The sequence below is a fragment of the Barbus barbus genome (assembly GCF_936440315.1).
Source record: "Barbus barbus genome assembly, chromosome: 49".
Lineage (NCBI taxonomy): Eukaryota > Metazoa > Chordata > Actinopteri > Cypriniformes > Cyprinidae > Barbus > Barbus barbus.
Window position 1 is genome coordinate 1,085,100 of NC_136727.1, and position 20,504 is coordinate 1,105,603.

Here is a 20,504-nt window from a genome sequence, read left to right on the forward strand (position 1 = left end):
AATTTTTCTCTTCACTAGAGGAGATGACCTGAAAGGACAAACAAAAGAAGAATATGCAGAGAAGAATGCTGAACTCAAGAAATTGATCAGTGACTATGGAAACAGATTCCTGGCTTTTAACAACACAGAAACACAAGATCAGACACAAGTTACTCATCTGTTAAATATGATAGAAGAGATTAATCATGATCAATATTTCACTAATGAGATGTTTGAGCAGGCAGCGATCTCCACTGAACAGAGAACGGAAATGATAAAAGAGAATGAAAGAAAAAATCAGGCTCAAGTTGAAGAATTAAAAGCCAAATATTTGGTAATATATTTAAACATATATTTAAATATATATTAAGGTTCTGCAATGTATAAATATATTGTGGAAACTTAAATTCCTGTAGAGCTGCTTTGCAACGATTTGTATTGTAAAAAGCACTATATAAATAAACTTGAATTGAATTGAAATATGACATGGAGATCAAAAGCATGAGAAAGAGACTGGAGGAGAAGAAACAAAAGATAGAGGAGGAAAGAGAGTGACTGAAGAAGAAGTTCAGAGAACAAGAGGAAACACTCAGGAGAGAGTTTGAGGAGAAAAAAAATCAGATCAGAAGAAACAAGAGATGGAGGATCAGAAACAATCAGAAGAGGAGAAACATCAAAGAGCTGATTATGATCAAAGAATAGTGGAGATGAAGAGAGAGACTGAAAATCAGAGAATATGGTATGATAAACAGCTTAAAGAAAGAGAAGAAGAAGATGGAAAGAGAGAAGAAGAATATAAACAAGATCAAGAAAAGATGAAGAAGGATCATGAACGCATCATGGCAGAGTTAAGAAAAAAACAGGAGGAGGGAATAAAAAAAAGAGATTCAGAGGAACAAATTCAATTCAAGTTTAATTCAAGTTTATTTGTTTAGCGCTTTTTACGATACAAATCGTTGCAAAGCAGCTTTGCAGGAAATTAAGTTTCCACAATATATTTATATATGGCAGAACCTTAATATATTTAACTTATGGCAAAATGTGGTAATTCTGTATGTTGTCTGAGCGTTGGCATCCTCTGAGGTCCTCTGAGGGGTTGGCATCATCTTTTCTCAGGTGTTCGGTCATCTCCGATCATTTAAGGGTTGGATCCAGACTGAAGCTTCTGTCATTCCTAGTTACCACGGGATGTTAATCAACAGAGAAACAAATAGAGACATAATTAGCATAGCTGCTGTTCCATCTAAGCAAAAATGATTTGTTCAACCCAAGCTAAAGAATAATAATAATGTACATCTGATCAGATATAACTGCAGTACAAGATTATAAAATGCATTACATTTACATTTACATTTAGTCATTTGGCAGACGCTTTTATCCAAAGCGACTTACAATTGGGGAATACAAAAAGCGATTCATCTTGAAGAGGCAGTCAGACAGAGGAAGTGCTCGTAACACCAAGTCTCAGTCATTGTTCAAATAAGTACAAGCTAGTAGGTGGAGAGAAAGATAGAGGGAAATTATTATTTTTTATTTTTTTTTTGAGTTTAGGATGAAGTCAAGTACTGCCGAAAGAGATGAGTTTTCAGTTGTTGCTTGAAGGTTGCCAGAGATCCGGTGTTCCGGATAGAGGTGGGAAGATTATTCCACCAGCCAGGAATGGTGAACGAGAATGATCTGGAGAGTGATTTTGAGCCTCTCTGTGATGGTACCACAAGGCGTCGCTCACTAGCAGATCTCAGACTTCTGGATAGTAATAGTGAGTGGAAGTAGGACCAGCCAGAAGAGCATTGCAGTAGTCCAGTCTAGAAACAACCAGGGCCTGGACAAGAAGTTGCGCAGCTTGCTCTGTCAGAAAGGGCCTGATCTTTCTGATGTTGTGTAGTGCAAACCTGCAGGAACGAGCAGTCTTTGCAGCGTGCTCTTTGAAGGTCAGCTGGTCATCAAAGATTACACCAAGATTTCTGACCGAAGTTGATGGGGTAATCATTGATGAGCCGAACTGAATTCGTTATGTGAATGCTTGGCTAAAGAGATGTGTCTTTAATCTAGATTTAAACAGAGAGAGTGTGTCTGAACCCCGAATGTTATCAGGAAGGCTATTCCAGAGTTTGGGAGCCAAATGTGAAAAAGCTCTACCTCCTTTAGTGGACTTTGCTATCCTGGGTACTACCAAAAGTCCAGAGTTTTGCGACCTTAGGGAGCGGGTTGGATTATAGCGTGGTAGAAGACAAGTTAGGTACGCAGGAGCTAAACCATTTAGGGCCTTATAGGCAAGTAATAATATTTAGTAAATGATACGGAACTGAATAGGTAGCCAGTGCAGAGACTGTAAAATTGGAGTAATATGATCATATTTTCTTGACCTGGTAAGAACTCTAGCCGCTGCATTTTGGACAAATGAGGAAGAAACGAGAAGCGAAAGAGAGAGAAGAATGGAAGAGAAAAATAAAAGAGGCTGAAAATGACAAAGAGATTCAAGAGAAAATTAAACGACAGCAGAGAGAATGGGAGGAAGAGAAGAAATGACAGATGAGAGAACGAGAGAAAGAGGAAAGAGAGAGAAAAGAGAGATACGAGGAACAGCTGAGAGAAAAACAAGAAGAACTAGAGAAAATGAGAGAGAAATGTGAAAGACAAAAAGAAGAACAGATGATAGAGGAAGAGAGAGAGAATCAGAAAAGAGAGAGAGATGAAAAATAGAGAGAATATGAAGAGAACATAAATTAAATGAAAAGACATTATGAGCAGCTGGAACAAGAGAGAATAGAAGAGGAAGAGAAGAAAACAAGAGGATGAAGAGAGACGAGTGGAGAAGAGAAAGAGATGGGAGAAAATGATAGAAGATCTGAAACAAGAGCAAGAGGAGGAGATCAAGAGAAGAGAAAGACAGGAGAGAGAAAGAATAGACAGAAGAAAAAGAGTGTGATGAAAGGAAACAGAGAAGATGAAGAAGAAACACCAAGAGACAGCCAGAAAACAAAGAGAAGAACTGAATAATTTCAGAAAAAGAAAAGAGCAGCTCAAGGAGAGACTTGATGAGTTTCAAAAACAACTGAATGAAGCGAAAAAATTAAGAAAGGGGCTAGAAGGTAAAAAAGATGAAGTGAGAAAATTAAAAAAGGAACGGTAAACGGTCTTGTCATGTCATGTGAAACATTTCTAAACCTTATTGATGAGCCAGATAACTAGCACTGGTCTTGTAAAGTAAATGTGAAAGGTTTTTTCTGTATTATTTTTTCTCTCTAGCATAAGTGAGCTACTGTATCTGTATTCACATCTGCTCCTGAAGGCTCACTGTCCTGCAGGGTTTAGTCACTTACACACCTGTCGGTCACAGAGTGCTGCAAACATGGCTTCAAAATCCAGAAAACAAACTCACTGATGGGTCCTCCAGATTTTCCCATGAGTTTTTATAATGGAATTTTTCAATTAAAATCTGTCAGATAAGGTCTGTGGTAAACAAAGATATGAGAATGTCTTGCTCTATAATGGAAACTGCACACTCTTACCCCAAACACACAGTAGGTGGACAACCAAAATGCCTATTACCCCCGCGTGTACCGCCTCCGCAGGGCCACGGCGTGTTAAAGTCATTCACGAAACTACTGCCAGGTGGCACAAAGCGACAGTTTGCAAACTGACTATTATATTTAGTTTTGTAAATGGAGATCAAATAACGAAATAAAACAACAATAACATTACAGTATAACATTATAACATCCTTAAAAATCATTGGAAAATTTATTTAAAATTAGTTTTTAGAAAGTTAATTTCAAAACGTGAGATAGTCGTAGGCTGCAGCCTAACGCATCAAAAAATAACTAAATAAAAAAGAAATTTACACAAAAGGCTGTTACTGGATGGTTATTAAACAGTCATTATGAATACTAATTTCCCTGTGTTGTATTAAGGGGCTTTCAATACAGGCTAATGAAAGTTTTGAATTAAAAATCCTGAGACTTTATTCGTATTGCAATTTACTCTGACTCACAAAATACAAATAAAGATTAATAGGCTAAACCTGCGACATGAAAAACTATCGGGGCCCGATAACATGGTTCCCCAAAAATCATCACCATCTTTCCACGTAATGTCACTGTGACAGCCCTGCATAGGACAGATTCAATGACTGCTGAATAGAACTGTATGAAAAAAAGCCTGTAGGAGGCTGACTCTTGAGGCAATTCCTCTTATATAACTCTTTAAAGAATGTATCTTAAAGATCCTTGCAGTAGTTTTGGGAGTCCATCTTCCTGAAGGGTCCCTTTAGCTCATTGTTAATAGCAGCTCACAACGTGACTCCTTCGCCACCTTTCTGTTTTCTGACTTGATGCAGGTCCCTCAAGAGTCACATCTCTGTTTATAAAACCTTTTCATTCAAGGAATCCTTACAAATGTCATGACACTTGTCACAGATTATTATTAAGTGTTGGTCATGTTTCAGCCTTCCTACCTTAGCAAAGTGTCTGAGAACCTGATATCTTTATAGGCTGTTTCCAGGTTGTAGTGCATGGTGGCACTGGAAACGAAAGGGTGTTTTATACTTTTTCTTGATTCTCAAAGTCATTTGCAGCATGCATATTTCCTTCTCTACACATTATTGTGACCCTAATTGTCATAATCACACATTATTATTACTATTAAATTTTAAGTAATGTAATTGTTGTTGTACCAGTCATTTGACTTAAATGATATTGAACTGACCAAAGAGAAACCAAAAGAAACAGAAAGCAAATTCCATCTGTCTGGCTGTGAGCCGTGGCTGGAGTTTGGTCTGCCAGAAAAAAAGAAATATTCGGCTGAGATCTGGGTGGTTTTAGCTGAAGAGTAAATAAAAGATCTCTGACATGAATGTACTTTTCAGTAAAACAGCCTTGTGTAAGATGTGTCTGGTGCTAAGCAGTTATTTTATACATCATAAAGTTAATTGTGTCCTGCAAATGTTTTCTGTATACATTGTTTACATTAAATGAGGGGCGAAAGCGCGGCAGTGAAGGAAAGAGACAGCATGCTGCTCAATGATCGCGTTATCTCGTTTGTCACATTTTCATAATGCTTCAAATCGAAAGCGAAACTAAAGTCTGACTGGTCGCACAGCTCTGCTGCGAGCTCTCGATTATTTAAGTCCATTTCCCGCAAGCTCTTCAGGAGAACACAGCTCTAGTCTCTCAGCATTTTTCTGTCGATTCAGATTTAAAGCTGTTGTTGTTCAAATGGCGACAGGTAAGAATCAAATTGGATACATGTATATGTACATATATAACGTTTCCTCAATGATTTATGATGTGATCATGAACTATTAGCAAACAATTCGCTATTGTTTTTTAAATAATATTTCACTGCCTCTGACATTTGTTTAAATGTAGCATTCAACACCAGGAAGAAACCAAACTTCTGTGATTCTTTGCTCTTTGTTGATTTGTGGCAATTGGCTATTTATTATTATTTTTAATGGAGGCTATAGATCAATAAGTATGAGTTGAAGTGTAACATTGACAATGAGGATAAGGAAAATCATAATTTGACCAATTAAATTAGTGTTGATCTGCTTATCATCAGCATCAGTTCTGTACTCAGTTAATTGTAACAAATGTTTTTATAAATAATTTATAATAGCTAAACAATCTGTTGTCTCTCTGCGTGTGTGTGTGTGTGATTTTTCTCTCTCTAGCAGTAGCAGGTAGACGTAGGCCATTATTTGATCGTCCTGACAGTAAGTAAATTAAAACACAAACATTTCTGTATTTGCTTTTATATAAAACAACATGGGTAAATCTCTAAAATTATATAAAAGGTCTGTGAAAAATATTATCATTACACAATATTCAGTTTGTAACAGTTAAAGTATTTGTTCACACCAAAATGAAAATAGTGATTAGTCCTAATATGTTTAGATCTAATTTTCAATGTATATTGTTAAATAAAAAAAATGTGGCTGTGAATAACTCCCAAAACTGTTTACTTATACTGTGTGAAAAGCTATTATGATCATATTATTAAGTGTATAAATATAAAGTATTTAAATAATTAGCATTTATGTTGTCACTGTAAAGCCAAAGCAAGTTTAAGTAAATTTGATCTGGAAATATATATGCACACTGATTTATGCATGTGGTAGGAAAATCGTTCCCTTTAGCTGCACTTCATATTTATCCACTAGAGGGCGCATGTCTTTCACCTTACTGATTCCTATCTACACCGTCCCTTTAAGACCATGCACTTTATACACTGCACACACTGGATCAAGGTGAGCATCCAAACTTTAAAGCTGCTGTGTTCATTCATGCAGAAAAACCACACACAGTTATATACATTTATGCAATGCCATTGCTTACCAACATGCCCTGTATTTATGAATCCAACCCATTAAAGCTTTATTGGATGTAATTCTCTGAGCTCCTTACTCTCTTACCGGAGTTGCCAGTTTTCAAGGTCTACCAGAACAATCCAGAGGTTCCATCTCTACACAAGTTTCACAATTAATATAATTCTGAAGCAACATTGAAATTATGGTCGTATAGAACTATAATGCATTGAATAGACCTGGAACTACTTCAGTCATACAGTAGATTACTTAAAAATAATCTCAACAAATTTTAGAATGCACTGTATTTACTTGTTATTAATGAAATATGCTCTTTTTAATAAAATAAAGGTAGACAAAGATTCTCACCCTCATTCTCCAAAAATGACAAAAGCCACCATCTCAGATAGCATCCGGATGTGGGCCACTTAAAGCAATGATATGGCACTGCTGTCCTTCTTATGGCCCGGACAAAATGGATGTAAGCCTGAAGTGGCCTACATGTAAAATAGCAAAAATGGCCCAAATGTATCAAATTACATGTGGGCCTCTGTAGGCAAATATGGCAATGTGTAAACTGAATGTGACCTTGAAGTAGCTACACTTGAAATGGCTTATATTATGCCACAAATGTGTCCCAGTTATCCTAAAATGTATCTGGGCGAGTTTTGGCAAAAAACATGGCCCAGTAAGCACTGGCCAATGGGGCTGTGAGCCTAAAGTGGCCTGCATATAAAATGACGGATATTGCCCAAATATTTAATAACAATGTGGGCCACTTTTGGCAAATATATGGCACAGTCAGCATTGGCTAATCAGTGTGTAAGCCTACCTTCTCCCACATTTGACATGGCAAACATGCCATATATATTATAAAACAGATGAGGGCCATTTCTGGTTAGGATGCAGCACTTGACACTGGCTAATTGAAATGGAAGTTTGAAATTGTAAATATGGCCTAATAGAATTTGACTACTTTTAGTAGGATGCAACACAGTTAACTGATGCAGGGTGATCTGGATATGAGTCTTAAGAAGACTACATACCAAGCAATTTATTTTTTGAAACATGCTTTTAATGTCAATTTTTTTAATATATGTGCAGCATAAAAACCGAAGTGCACTATAGTGATAGCTCGTACTATCACGGTTTCTGTTAATTTGGACTTTGTTTTGCTTTTGCACTGTTTCCCTTGTTGTGTTGATTGTATTATTATGTTCATGTGTGCCAAGTTAATTATCCTTGTTTGGTCAGAGTACTTAAGTTCCTGTATGTTCACTTTGAGTTTGTCTTGTTTTACATCTACATGTCTTGAATGTTGCTGTGCTACATTGTGTTTGCATTCACCCTTGTTGGATTAAAGACTTATGAGACTGAACAGAAACGGGGAGTACTTATACCAAAGCAAGAGAGGGACTAATGACTGAATAGAAGGAACACAGGTGAACAGAATGAACTAATCAGGACAACATGGGAAACTAGGTCAATGAAATAAACTAAGGCAGGAGAACAAGAACTCAAACAAAAGTCCATAACTGTGACGTTGATGCGTAACTCACTTAAGGCTTAGTGTGGCCCAGATAATTTATATTTATGGTTTGTTTGGTTCATTACTAGCTAAAATGTGGCTGTGAAGTGGTTTGCGTGTGGACCACTGCTGAAATGCCACCTGTAGGATATCAGAGCGAATTGGACAATTTAAGATTCGATCAGAACATTGAAAGACGAGGAGCCGAAATTCCACAAAGAGGCCCAAGACAACAGGATGTTTGTAAATCTAATCCTAGCGCCAGCCTGTCTGAAGCAAGCCTAACCAACCAACTCTTTCACAGAACAGCTTACAACATTAACACAAAAGAACACTTGTTGCTAATCCCAACTCAGGAAGGAGATTGTCAAATTTGGGGCAAGTAACCAAGATTAATGGTCAAAGAGAACACAGCATGACAATCACATGTAAATCCATGATAGAAAGCATGAGCGTCCTTGGATTGGTTCCCCCACCTAGAGGACAAGAACCAGACTGAAATTCATTCTAAACCCTTTTGTCCTTTGTTCCTCAGAACACATTCCCACGTCCACAGAATGGCACAGAAACTGTGTAGATGCAGCAAAATTATCTTAAAAGGACTTATGAGCAACTAATCATTTCTATGCATAACTCCATATCATGTATGTAACCCACACATTTTGACTATCATGTTCTAGTTACTCATTTTGGATGTATTTTGAATAACTATTGAACAGTTTATAGGATTATATTCATGTTGGGTATGTACGAGTTTGGAAATTCTTGCTTGAAATGTTTCTTTCAATCAATTCGTTGTCAAATGTATCATATTCTTGTAGTCAGCTGCAAATATGGCTTGACCCCAAAACAATTCTAACAAAAGGTTTCTCAGTGGTTTACAGTAGTATCCGAAGTACTTAAAAACATACTAAAAGTTTACCAAAGTTTGACTCCAAGAAAGGCCCCATTTTCAAAATGGCGGCAGTGAGGTCCTTAAAATGACCATTACTCCTCTGTATTCCTCCTAGACCAGGAATACTGGTGCCTGATACATGTTTTGGCCATGTAATATTCTAATTAGCATATTTGTATGATAGATAAATGATTACAAGTGCAATTATATATTAAATCAATTGGTTACAAGCATATTTATGCGAAAAATAAGTAGTTGCATATTTCTTCTTTCTCATAGTTTTTCCTAGTGTTGGCAGTTTCTGTGGTTCATAACCATTCTTTTGATTCCAATAAAGAATAAATTAATTAGAACTGTGTGGTACTGTAAAATTAGTCAAAACAGGGCTGCCACTTGAAGGCTCAGTACCGCTAACCCCTTTTATTTTTTTGTTTTATTCTTTTATACATTTTTGTATATTTTTTATAATGCTTTTTTTTGCCTTTTGTTTTTTTAGATATATTTTTAAATACTTTTCTTATTTATACATATCTTTTTCTATTTTCTTCAGTTGTTTCCTCTTATTCTGGTTTATTTTTTATACTTTTTCGCACTGTGACCTTCACTAGATTTACCATTAGTCGTCACACACTTCCTCCCATAGAAGTTGACTATAGTGATTCTCACAATTCCCAACTTGACATGGTCCACAAGCAGGCATGCATGGTAGTCCATATGCCCTGCAACTGCACCGTTGTGTTCGGCAGGCAGTTGTACAATTACAGTGGATCATCTGCTGGAGGCTTTCTGGGGCAGCAGTCTTACTGGTAATAACTGGCAGGAACCAGTTGTCCACCAGTGCATCTTCCAAGATCCTGTACGATCTGCTCTGATCAGAGCTCGGGCTGTCTGCAGCATCTTCTGATAGTTTATCCACAGCCGGCTGGTTTTTGACCTTTTGCTAAGGTCTGCCCTCTTTGTGTCCACCTTTTCCTTGATTTGGTTCAGCATATCTGATGCTGCAGCACTCTCCAAAGTTGTTTCTTTCATTACCATGGATGAGTACATCTCTCCAGCTTGGTTCACCAATGACTCAAACTGTGAGTCATCCTCCTGCAGCTCTGACACAACCAGGTGATTGAGACATCTGTCCACCAGCAAATGTCCACGAAAAGCTCTTTGCACTGACTTTCCAGTCATCATGTGCTGGACGGCATTTGATCCATAGACAACTTCCATAATGTTCCTGAGTCCTGTGCCTTCCATCAGTGTGCCTATTGCACCAAGTAGGTTCATAAAAGTATGAAAACCTCCAAGTATTAAGACTATGCTTTTCAGGGGATTACTCTGTGGTGCATCCATGATCATCTCTGCTGCTTTCCAGTACAGTGGCTGATCAAACGTAATAATGGGTGGAGCATTGTGTTTGATAGCCAGGTCACAAACAAAATCCAAAGTGGACAAAATACACGTTTTGTCTCCAGAGTACAGGTCAATCATTGGCAGGAACACAACTGATAATTGGCCTGGATGTTGTAGTCCTTGATGAATGATATGCATCATTCCCTGCCACCCTGGGGTTTGTTGTTTGAAGTTCAGTGAGTGCTCCCACAGGACATCAACTGTTCTGTCACAGCTGATCAGTGCTGGGAGGTCGTTGAACACGATGGTTTGGCACACATGTTTTGCAAAGCATTATTCGATGACTGGGATTTTACTTTGCACTGCAAAATCTAGGTTGGTAATGTGTCTCCTTGGAATGATACGGTCCTTTTTTCGCCCTGGAGTGATTGCTGCTATGATTCCCATTCCGTGGAAGGTCCCCATACCATCAATAGTAAGGATGTTGTGGTCAACATTGTCCCCAGCAAAAAGAAGTGCCATGTCCAGCACATCTATGTCATCAGCTAACATATCTGGGGCAACTGAATCTGCTGCATTCTTTTCAAAACGCAAAACTTCCTTGTATGATGAAGCAAATCCCATTCCATGAAGGGTATCCACCAGGAATTGTGACCGATACATATGATGTGCCTGCACTGCAAGGCCAAGTTGTAATGGAGCTACCACAGCACGTGGTCGTGCTGCCTGGACAATTGCCTGTCCAATTCCTGCAACCTTTCGGCTTGTCTCCTTACCCACAAAAAGACCATTCAAAAGTTTACGGAGAGTCTCAGGAACAAACGAAAGGGCAGAGTCAAGCTCAAGTGACTTTGTGCTCGGATACTGATCCGTAACGGATGGTACATTGGTCTTGATATGACTTTTGATCAATCGCGCAGCTGTTTGAATGATCGCTTGTTTCTGGGATTCTTCATCCTATTCTTGTTCGCTGAAATAAGATCGTAGTATTAGTGATGTCTTCTCTCTCATTGTTACTATGTAATGGAGGCCTTTCCCTTCAGTGAAATGTACAGTGTCCTGGTACTGTTCTCTCAATTTTCTCTTGAGGTATTGATTTCCATATGGTTCTGCCCTGTTCCTCTTCATTCTCTTCGCTCTCAGGATCCAGCTCCTGGTGAACGCCGTCTTCCCCGAGCTCTCTGGTACTCCAGTTATCCACGGACCTGCAAAGAAAGAAGGGACTGTTAGAATCCTGACGATCTATCACCAAACTCACGGAGAATCACCACTCACCTATTTCCACGTCGTCCACCTTAGCTGTGTGTTCACCAACGCTTTTAATAAACCCTTTCACTTGAACCACTCACCTCTGTGTCCTGCAGTTCCGTTACAGCTACTCACATAATATGGTATAATTACTACAACCGACGTCTGTTTATGATAAAAATAAATTGCATGCTCAAACCTATATGTGCAAGCTAACCGCTAACAATGTGACAACAGAACCTACAACTAACTATTGGGTTTATACTTTTAAATTACATGCACTATCAGATATATAATATATATATATACACGTATATACACATACATATATATGCACTTCATTTTTCAGTTGATGAAGCAGACAAAGGCTGCTCCGTATCTCACACACAGCAGGGGAGAAAATTATGAAGAAGCCCAGTTAACGTTAATAAGGGAAAGAGATTGCTGTTAGCACTAATAAAAGCTAAAGTTGAGATAATTAATTAATTTTATTTTATTTTTTCAAAATGAGGCTCCAAAAAATAGCTAATCTCTCACAGTTAGCTACTAACTTAATACGATACAATTACTACAACCAATGTCTGTTTATTGTTTTAAAAATTGGCGCGCTCAAACCTACACAAGTAAGCTAACCGCTAACAACGTGACAACAGAACCTACAACTAACTCTATTTGGTTAATACATTTAAATTACATGCACTATCATATAAAAAAGGCATTTAATTTGACATTTCAACACTTACCGCTGAATCCGTTGGACTTGGATGAGAAAATGGAGGAGACGAGAGAGATCAGTCAGATGACACAGCCATGGAGGTGGGAAGGAATTCACTGTAGGTTCCTGTAACTGCTCCTCCTAAATTATTTTCACAGTAAATTTCCCAAATACAGTATTATACTGTGAAAATCACAGTAAAAGCCTGTAAAGTGATAATGTGATTTACTGTGAAATATTAAAGTTGCATGCTGTATAATCCCGGGAATTATTTTACAGTGTCATATATGCCAGTCACAGTTGTTTAGTTCACTGTATATTCATGATTACAATGTTTTTTCTTATATGCTTTTCATCAACTGTAAACCTTTCTATTCGCCGCGGGAGTTCTGCTCGTTCATTCCACCGCAAGTGCACGTGAGCACAGCTTTACAGAAACTTGCTGATCTGATCACAGACACAGAACAACAACACCCAGACTCTGTTTTAATCATTCTTGGGGACTTTAATAAAGCAAATCTCTCCCGTGAACTGCCAAAATACAGACAGCATGTTACATGTCCCACCAGAGACAGTAATATATTGGATCACTGTTACACAACAATAAATGAGGCATATCACTCGGTTAAACCTATCTGTTAAACCTATATTAAGGACTGTAAAGAGATGGACTAATGAGACAGAGCGGGTGTTACGACCCCTTTAAGATTAGTCTAGGGGAAAAAGGAGTAACATTTAGATTATGGCAAAATCTGTAAAATGATAGGAGGCGGCAAGAAACAATGCAAGGACACGAACTGCCAACGAAAGTGATTTATTATACAAATGGAAAATAATCCATTTAACTATAAAGTATATTTACAAAAGTATAAGTTATTAAAGAGACAACCAATATGTACAAATTTACAATTCAAAAAAAAGAAAAATGAACAACAAAAAAACGAAGCAAATCAACTCAAGAGAAAGGGGACACTAGTGACGCCAAAAGAAAGAAAAGAAACAAAAACCAATTCTACCTTATTTAAACCTCTAACCTAACTAAAGGAAGAAAAAGAAAAGAAATCTTCAGTGCCAAGTCCTGTATACTTCCCTACTCTCAACTAATAAAACAAAACATACAGTGGGTGGCGTTCACCTCTTACCTGGGGTTTCTATACACAGAGTTACCTAAGTGTTGCACAATGGAAGTCGCACGACATCTTCCCTATCCACCTTCCTCTTGAGTAAAGAGTAAACATCATAGAGCGTAAGCTCATCAAAGATCAAAAAGCAACGCCATCCAAGTAACAGAGTAACAAAATAACCAAACAAAATGGCAAATCAAAAGGTTTATAGAGATCAAAAATGTCAGAACAAAACACAAAGGATTTTGGCATAAACGGATAACAAATAAAGCAAGTCAAAAACCAAGTAAATGACAGCAAAAACAGGGAGCAAAAGAGATCTCTATTCACTCTTTTCAGCGTCCTTTTATCTGCCAGAGGAAACTTTACTGGCAGCGGATAGGTCGGCGGATAGGTCGCTTAATGATAACTGATAGCCTCGTGAGCCAATCAGCAGTCAAAGGAGGCGGCCTAAGAGATTGACAGGGAAAGGAGAGAGAGCAGGCAGGAGAAGAAAAAAAGAAAACACAGGCACTCCCACAAAGACATTTATGAACGTAACAGCGGGTTTTACAAGCCTGTATCGACCTTACTGATTGGAGTGTTTTTTAAGCTGCTGATGATCTGGACGAGCTCACAGAGACTGTAACATCTTATATCAGTTTCTGTGAGGATATGTGCATTCCTACCAGGATTCATCTAACTTATAACAACGACAAACTGTGGTTCACTGCAAAACTCAGACAGCTCCGTCAGGCCAAAGAAGATGCTTACAGGAATGGGGACAGAGTCTTGTATAAACAGGCCAAATACACACTGGAAAAGGAGATCAGAGTGGCAAAAAGGAATTATTCCGATAAGTTAAGGATCCAATTATCTTCCAGTGACACGGCTTCAGTGTGGAAAGGTCTGAAAGACATCACCAATTACAAGACACCATCCCCAGCACTGTGGAGAATCAACAACTGGCAGACAATCTTAATGAGCTCTATTGTAGGTTTGAAAAAACACCATTCACACTTCCTGCAACCCCCCTCTCCCCCACACCTGAACTGCAGATAAGAGAAGATGACGTGCACCAGGTCTTCAAAAAGAACAAGAGTGTGACACCAGCCTGTCTGAAATCCTGTGCTGACCAGCTGGCCCCCATCTTCACACAGATCTTCAACAGATCACTGGAGCTGTGTGAAGTCCCCTCATGCTTCAAAGGCTCTACCATAATCCCCATCCCAAAGAAACCCAACATTACAGGACTTAATGACTACAGACCTGTGGTTCTAACATCTGTGGTCATGAAGTCATTTGAAAAACTGGTTTTGGCTTATCTGAAGGACATCACTGGACCCTTACTGGACCCCCTGCAGTTTGCCTACAGAGCAAACAGGTCTGTGGATGATGCAGTTAACATGGGACTGCACTTCATCCTGCAGCATCTGGACAGACCAGGGACTTATGTGAGGATCCTGTTTGTGGACTTCAGCTCAGCCTTTAACACTGTCATTCCAGACCTCCTCCTGCCCAAACTAACTCAGCTTTCCGTGCCCACCTCCGTCTGTCAGTGGATCAACAGCTTCCTGACAGACAGGCAGCAGCTAGTGAGGCTGGGAAAATACACATCCAGCACCCACACCATCAGCACAGGAGCTCCTCAGGGCTGCGTTCTCTCCCCACTGCTCTTCTCCCTCTACACCAACGACTACACATCTAAAGACCCCTCTGCCAAGCTCCTGAAGTTTGCAGACGACACCACACTGATCGGCCTCATCCAGGACGGTGACAAGTCTGCTTACAGACAGGAGGTTAAGGAGCTGGCTGTCTGGTGCAGTCTCAACAACCTGGAGCTTAACACGCTCAAAACTGTGGAGATGATTGCGGACTTCACGAGAAACCCCCCTGCTCTCCCCCCACTCACCATCATGAACAGCACTGTGACTGCAGTGGAGTCATTCAGATTCCTGGGCATCACAATTTCTCAAGACCTGAAGTGGAACATTTATACTGACTCTATTGTGAAAAAGGCCCAGCAGAGGTTGTACTTCCTTCGTCAGCTGAGGAAGTTCAACCTGCCACAGGACTTGCTGAAACAGTTCTACTCTGCCATCATTGAATCCATCCTCTGCACCTCAATAACTGTCTGGTTCAGCTCAGCTACCAAATCTGACCTCAGAAGACTACGGAGGGTAGTCCAGACTGCTGAGCGAATCATTGGTACACTTCCAAAACCTTCCCACTCTCCAAGAACTGTACTTATCCAGAGTGAGCAAAAGGGCTGGTAAAATCACTCTGGACCCCTCACATCCAGCAAACTCCCTCGTTGAACTGTTGCCGTCTGTCCGACGCTACAGAGCTCTGAGCACCAGAATGACCAGACACAGGAACAGTTTCTTCCCTCAGGCAATCCATCTCATGAACAATTGAACTCTTAACAATAAACATGAAACACACAACACTATCATACTTTTTATTTTTATTTTACACACATACTTATTACATTTCAAATTTGCACCTAACATACCTGTACATAACGAATTGTCTATTTTTTATATTGTGTTTGTGCTATTTGGCACATCGTCCATTTTTGTATATTTGTACATTATTTATTTTATTTTTTATTATCTTTGTCCTGTTGTCCTGTCCTGTTGCTGTCATTCTGTCGCATTATGGAGCTACTGTCACTAAAACAAATTCCTCATATGTGCAAACATACCTGGCAATAAAGCTAATTCTGATTCTGATTACAAGTGAGCGCTGAGCATCGGAAGCTAATGAGGTGCGTTGGAGTGACGTCACCGCCCCTCTTCGACTGACTGGCTAGAGGAGGAGCTGTCAATCATGAACTAGTGGACCAATGATGACGCTTGAGCCCGCGCTGATTTACATGAAACTCTAACCGCAACATTTGGGAAAGCAAGCGTAGAATGTGGAAACAAGAACGGAAGGAAAAACAGCATAAGCATAGAAAAAATAGCAGAAAATGTATGAGAGCACAAAAAACAGAGAAATATAACCAAGGATGGATAAATGTGCATTAATATTTCAGTTTTGAACAATATGATTTAAAATGTTTTTAAAGTTTTGATTTATGCTTATTATTTTTATAAATACGTTATAAAATATTTGATTTATGCTTATTATCTTTCAATCTGTGACCATTGTTTGCTATTCTGAAAAAAATCTGCATTCATTTTTAAATTTTGTGCAATATATTTTCACTTACCTTTTAAAATTTTGGTTTCATGTTTTTTTATCCATGACTGCAATACTTTTGATGGGAAAATGATCCCATAAGTAATTCTCACCACAATTGATTGATGGACTCGTAAAAAAAAGGAGTGAGAGAGAAAAGAAACAGAGCGAGAGAGAGAAGAAGCGGTAGAAAACGTGAATGTAGATGCGATTGACAAGCTAATAGGCTAACGGAATACTAACACGCTGCTACACGCAGCGCTCGCGGTTTAGATTAAGAAATTAAAAGTGGATGATGTCAAATTAGTCTTAAATCAGAAATATGGTGAGAATTAAATTATACTTTAGCGATTTACATTTACATTGTCATTTAGAGACACTTTTATCCAAAGCGACTTACAAATAAGGACATTAGAAGAAATCCAAACCAACAAAAGAGCAACAACATGCAAGTGCTATGACAAGTCTTGGTTAGCCTAACGCAGTACATTTATCTCAGGATAAACTTGCCTTTTACACAGATGCCATGAAATTCAGAGACTGGCCAACATAATATACATGAATCTCGTTCATATAACTAGCTGTGACATTTATATCAACAAAATAATTAATCCAGAAGGTTAGTCCTGCTTTTCATATAGACAATGTGAAGAGAGTGCATTGCTTAGAGTGGATTATACAAAGGCCTTTAGGAGTAATGTCTTATACATCGGTTGAACATGATGAAATTACATTGAATTGTGTTGCATCAACTTGTTTTATTTAAGTAAATTGAATAAACAGCAGGATTTTTTTTTGAGTGCATACTCATTTTTGAATGAAAAGATGACAAAATTGCAAGAAAATACTGTATTTTGACATGTCCCAAGTTATTGTACAGAGTTACATTTGAAAATTAGTCAACTTCATCATGAAGGCAAATTTTTATTTACTGAAAACATTTTAAAATATTGATGATCATTTAAAATGAATCAAGATTTAAAGTTTGGCTGTATCCTTCGGTGCCACTGCACATTTCAGATCACTTTTTTTTCCACTGCTTTTCAAAGTGAACACAGTGTCACACCAGAGATCAGGATCACTTGCTTTTTTCTTGACCTCAGTGACTTTAAACGTCTCGTAAGGAGGAATTAGCACCTCTCTCTCATGAGGGAGCTTAGAATATTTTGTAATTTCAGCACCTTCACAAGTATTGATTTCAAAACAAGTTGTAGTTCCAAAAAAGTTTGCTTTGCTACGATCAAGAGAGGATGAAGCAAAATAGCCGAAGCGAACCTCATTGTCATTATCATATATGTACACATCTTTTGTACCACGATAAGTATCATAGCATCTATTTTGTTGTCTCTTCAGAATCTGTATCGCTTCTGTTAACAGAAAGTGAAGTGAATACCATCTGAATGTCTCGTCTTTGTATTTTTCTTTATCATTATAAACAGCATTTTTTAAATCATCATATACACCATAGTCAGTGTACACATGAATGGCGATTAAATTATGCTTTTTTAAGTTATCTTTTAGTTCCTTGACATTGTCTGCACCTCTTTGCCAGAACGTTTTAAATGCAGCTATTTCCTTATTTAGATATTTTGTCTCCACCAGGTTTGCCATGTTCTCTCTACAGCCCTCATACTGATCATCAACTGAATTAGGTGCCATATCCAATCGAATTGTCTTCCCTTCAGCAGCAGCTCTGTGATCCTGCAGCAACAGGACTCATAATGATCAATCATCAGTATTTATCTTTGTAATATTCATACTAGAACACACGCTTACCTGTCCTAGAGCAGCTAAAATGAGAAGAGCTTCAATGATCAGCAGCATCTTGATTCAGTCAAATCCCTCAGATGATCTATTCTAGTAGATCTAGTGAAGAGCAGATGCTGAAAGACAACACAACAGTGTTTCACAAATAAGAAATCTGTCACTTCAATATGAATGCATAGCAAAACTGTTCACACCACAATTTCTTTCATAGTATATGCATTATAGTTTTAAATTTGTGGTATTTTAAGAAGGATGGAAAAAATATTTAAACATTAAACCTGTGATGTTTACTGATGAAAGTGCTATATTGACCTTTTACTTAAACCCCAGACTCACCTGAGAATATGGTTGTCTCTTGTCAGAATCTGTTTTGTTTTTGTATTTAAGGTGTTCAATAAGAAGAGAAGATATGAAGATGTAGGCGCTCACAGCCAGATGATATCAACGGTCTTCAAACTAAGAGAGGGGAAAGTTTGGCTTTTTATATTGGATAAAAGGTGTGTGTGTGTGTGGGTGTGTTCTGACACGTCATGTGTGATAAGAAATGAGCAAATGACATTACTACATGAGGCATTACAATTTTTCATTGTTCTCGTTATGTCAGCTGGTTAAAAACTATAGAAAACATATACTGTATGCATATATATATATATATATATATATATATATATATATATATATATATATATAGTATATGAATGAAACAAAAAAAATCTAGAAAGTCCTACATTTACCGTTCTCATGTAACATCCTTTAGGATCAAGTTCACAAACATGATGTGCCCAAATATAATACTTGTAGTTCTTGAACCCATTTGACTACAGACATGATTCTGGATTCTTTTGAAATCAAACACTTCACTCCTCAATCCTCAGAGATGCCTGAAGCCAGATGCATCATCTGTTATACAGATGGGATTCAACTTATGTCACTGACCAAATACAAACTGGAACATGATGTAATTTGCCTCAAGTTTATATTGTGCACCAATCGTAGACCATAGGAAAAGACTACATAATTAGTTAAAGAAGCAAACGTAACTTGTGTGTGTGTGTGTGTGTGCTTGACTGCTAACTATTGTTTTGTCTAGTATTTTCTAACATTTTTAGATAACAAAAAGTTATGTATTCATATACTAATCTGATTTCCAATTGAATTCCAATCTGATTTCACTATTCAATTAACATTCGCAGAATTAACAGAATAGAAGCAATTAAAAAAAGTTTATGGAATATTACATTTTGAAACCAGAAACAAAAACTGAAAGAGCAAATTAAATGATTGTGGTTCAAAAGCTATATAAGATAAGTCAAGTCTCAAGTCAAGTCTGCTTTATTGTCAATTCTTCCACATGTACAGCACATACATACAGAGAATTGAAATTTCGTTACTCTCAGACCCTTGGTGCATACAGTTAACATTAAACACTGACAGTAGACGTTCAAACACAGATAAGTACATTTTAAACATATGTACATACAACTATACAGATATACAAATGAGGACATTGTAAAAAAAATAAAGAAAGAGATCAAGTGGCATAAGGCACATGGCAGATAGAGTGCAAACCAGTTAAATAAAACAAAACTGTGCAGATATATGTGTATATGTATAGAGTGTATATATATATATAGTGCAAGAGGAGCTTATCAGTCTGAGGACATTGTGAAAAAAAAAAAAAAAGAGACAAATAAAGTGGCACAAGGCAGATAGAGTGCAAACCAATTAAATAAAACAAAACTGTGCAGATATATGTGAATATGTCAGTTCCCTCTCAGGAGACAAGGAGCGCGGAGACAAGGAGATTCCAAATAATAATCCTTTATTGGAATCCAACATAAAGACGAGGAGCTTGGGGAGAGACGAACATAAATGACGTTCAGACCGGACACAGGGGCTGGGAAACACAGGGCTTATAAACACTAGGAAATCAACAAGGAACAGGTGTGGACTAATCAAACGGGGCTCGAGACTAATTAACTAATAATGACAGGAACAGGAAGGCAAAATAGAGACACGGGAGGAGGGGAAAACAAGACACAGGACTGACATAACGCCCCCCTCCGGAAGGCGTGTTCTTTGTGAGTGAGCTGTTGAGGGATGATTGTGTTGAATGCTGAACTGAAGTCTATGAACAGCATCCTGACATATGAGTCTTTTTTGTCCAGATGTGTGAGGGCTGGGTGGAGGGCAGTGGCGATGGCATCATCGGTCGAGCGGTTCGACCTATATGCAAACTGGAAGGGGTCCAAGGAGGGGGGGAGGACAGACTTGATGTGGAGATGAGTATGTTCGTTGAGGTTCATTTGCATCTTTTTTTCTTATCTGTTTGGAAAAGAAGTGACCTGAATTGTGCAGTTCAGTGAACCATGAAATTTGGGGTATCTGGCTATATAAGCGGGCATCTCGCCATAGGATCCACAGGTTACTTCATC

At 38.2% G+C, this 20,504-nt stretch overlaps 1 protein-coding gene and 1 long non-coding RNA gene across 2 annotated transcripts; one reads left to right on the plus strand and one right to left on the minus strand.

Moving 5' to 3' along the window:
- Window positions 1-5,073: 5,073 nt before the first annotated feature.
- LOC306867470 lies at window positions 5,074-18,581 on the plus strand. The gene is made up of 3 exons (XR_013784022.1): window positions 5,074-5,205; window positions 5,654-5,695; window positions 18,457-18,581. It is a non-coding gene; the product is annotated as an uncharacterized lncRNA (long non-coding RNA).
- Window positions 17,281-18,126, minus strand: LOC306867725 (erythroblast NAD(P)(+)--arginine ADP-ribosyltransferase-like; the record flags this gene model as incomplete). The annotated part of the gene is made up of 2 exons (XM_079413563.1): window positions 17,281-18,003; window positions 18,079-18,126. The coding sequence occupies 2 exons, from the start codon at window positions 18,124-18,126 to the stop codon at window positions 17,281-17,283; spliced, it is 771 nt and encodes a 256-aa protein (XP_079269689.1).
- Window positions 18,582-20,504: the final 1,923 nt, after the last annotated feature.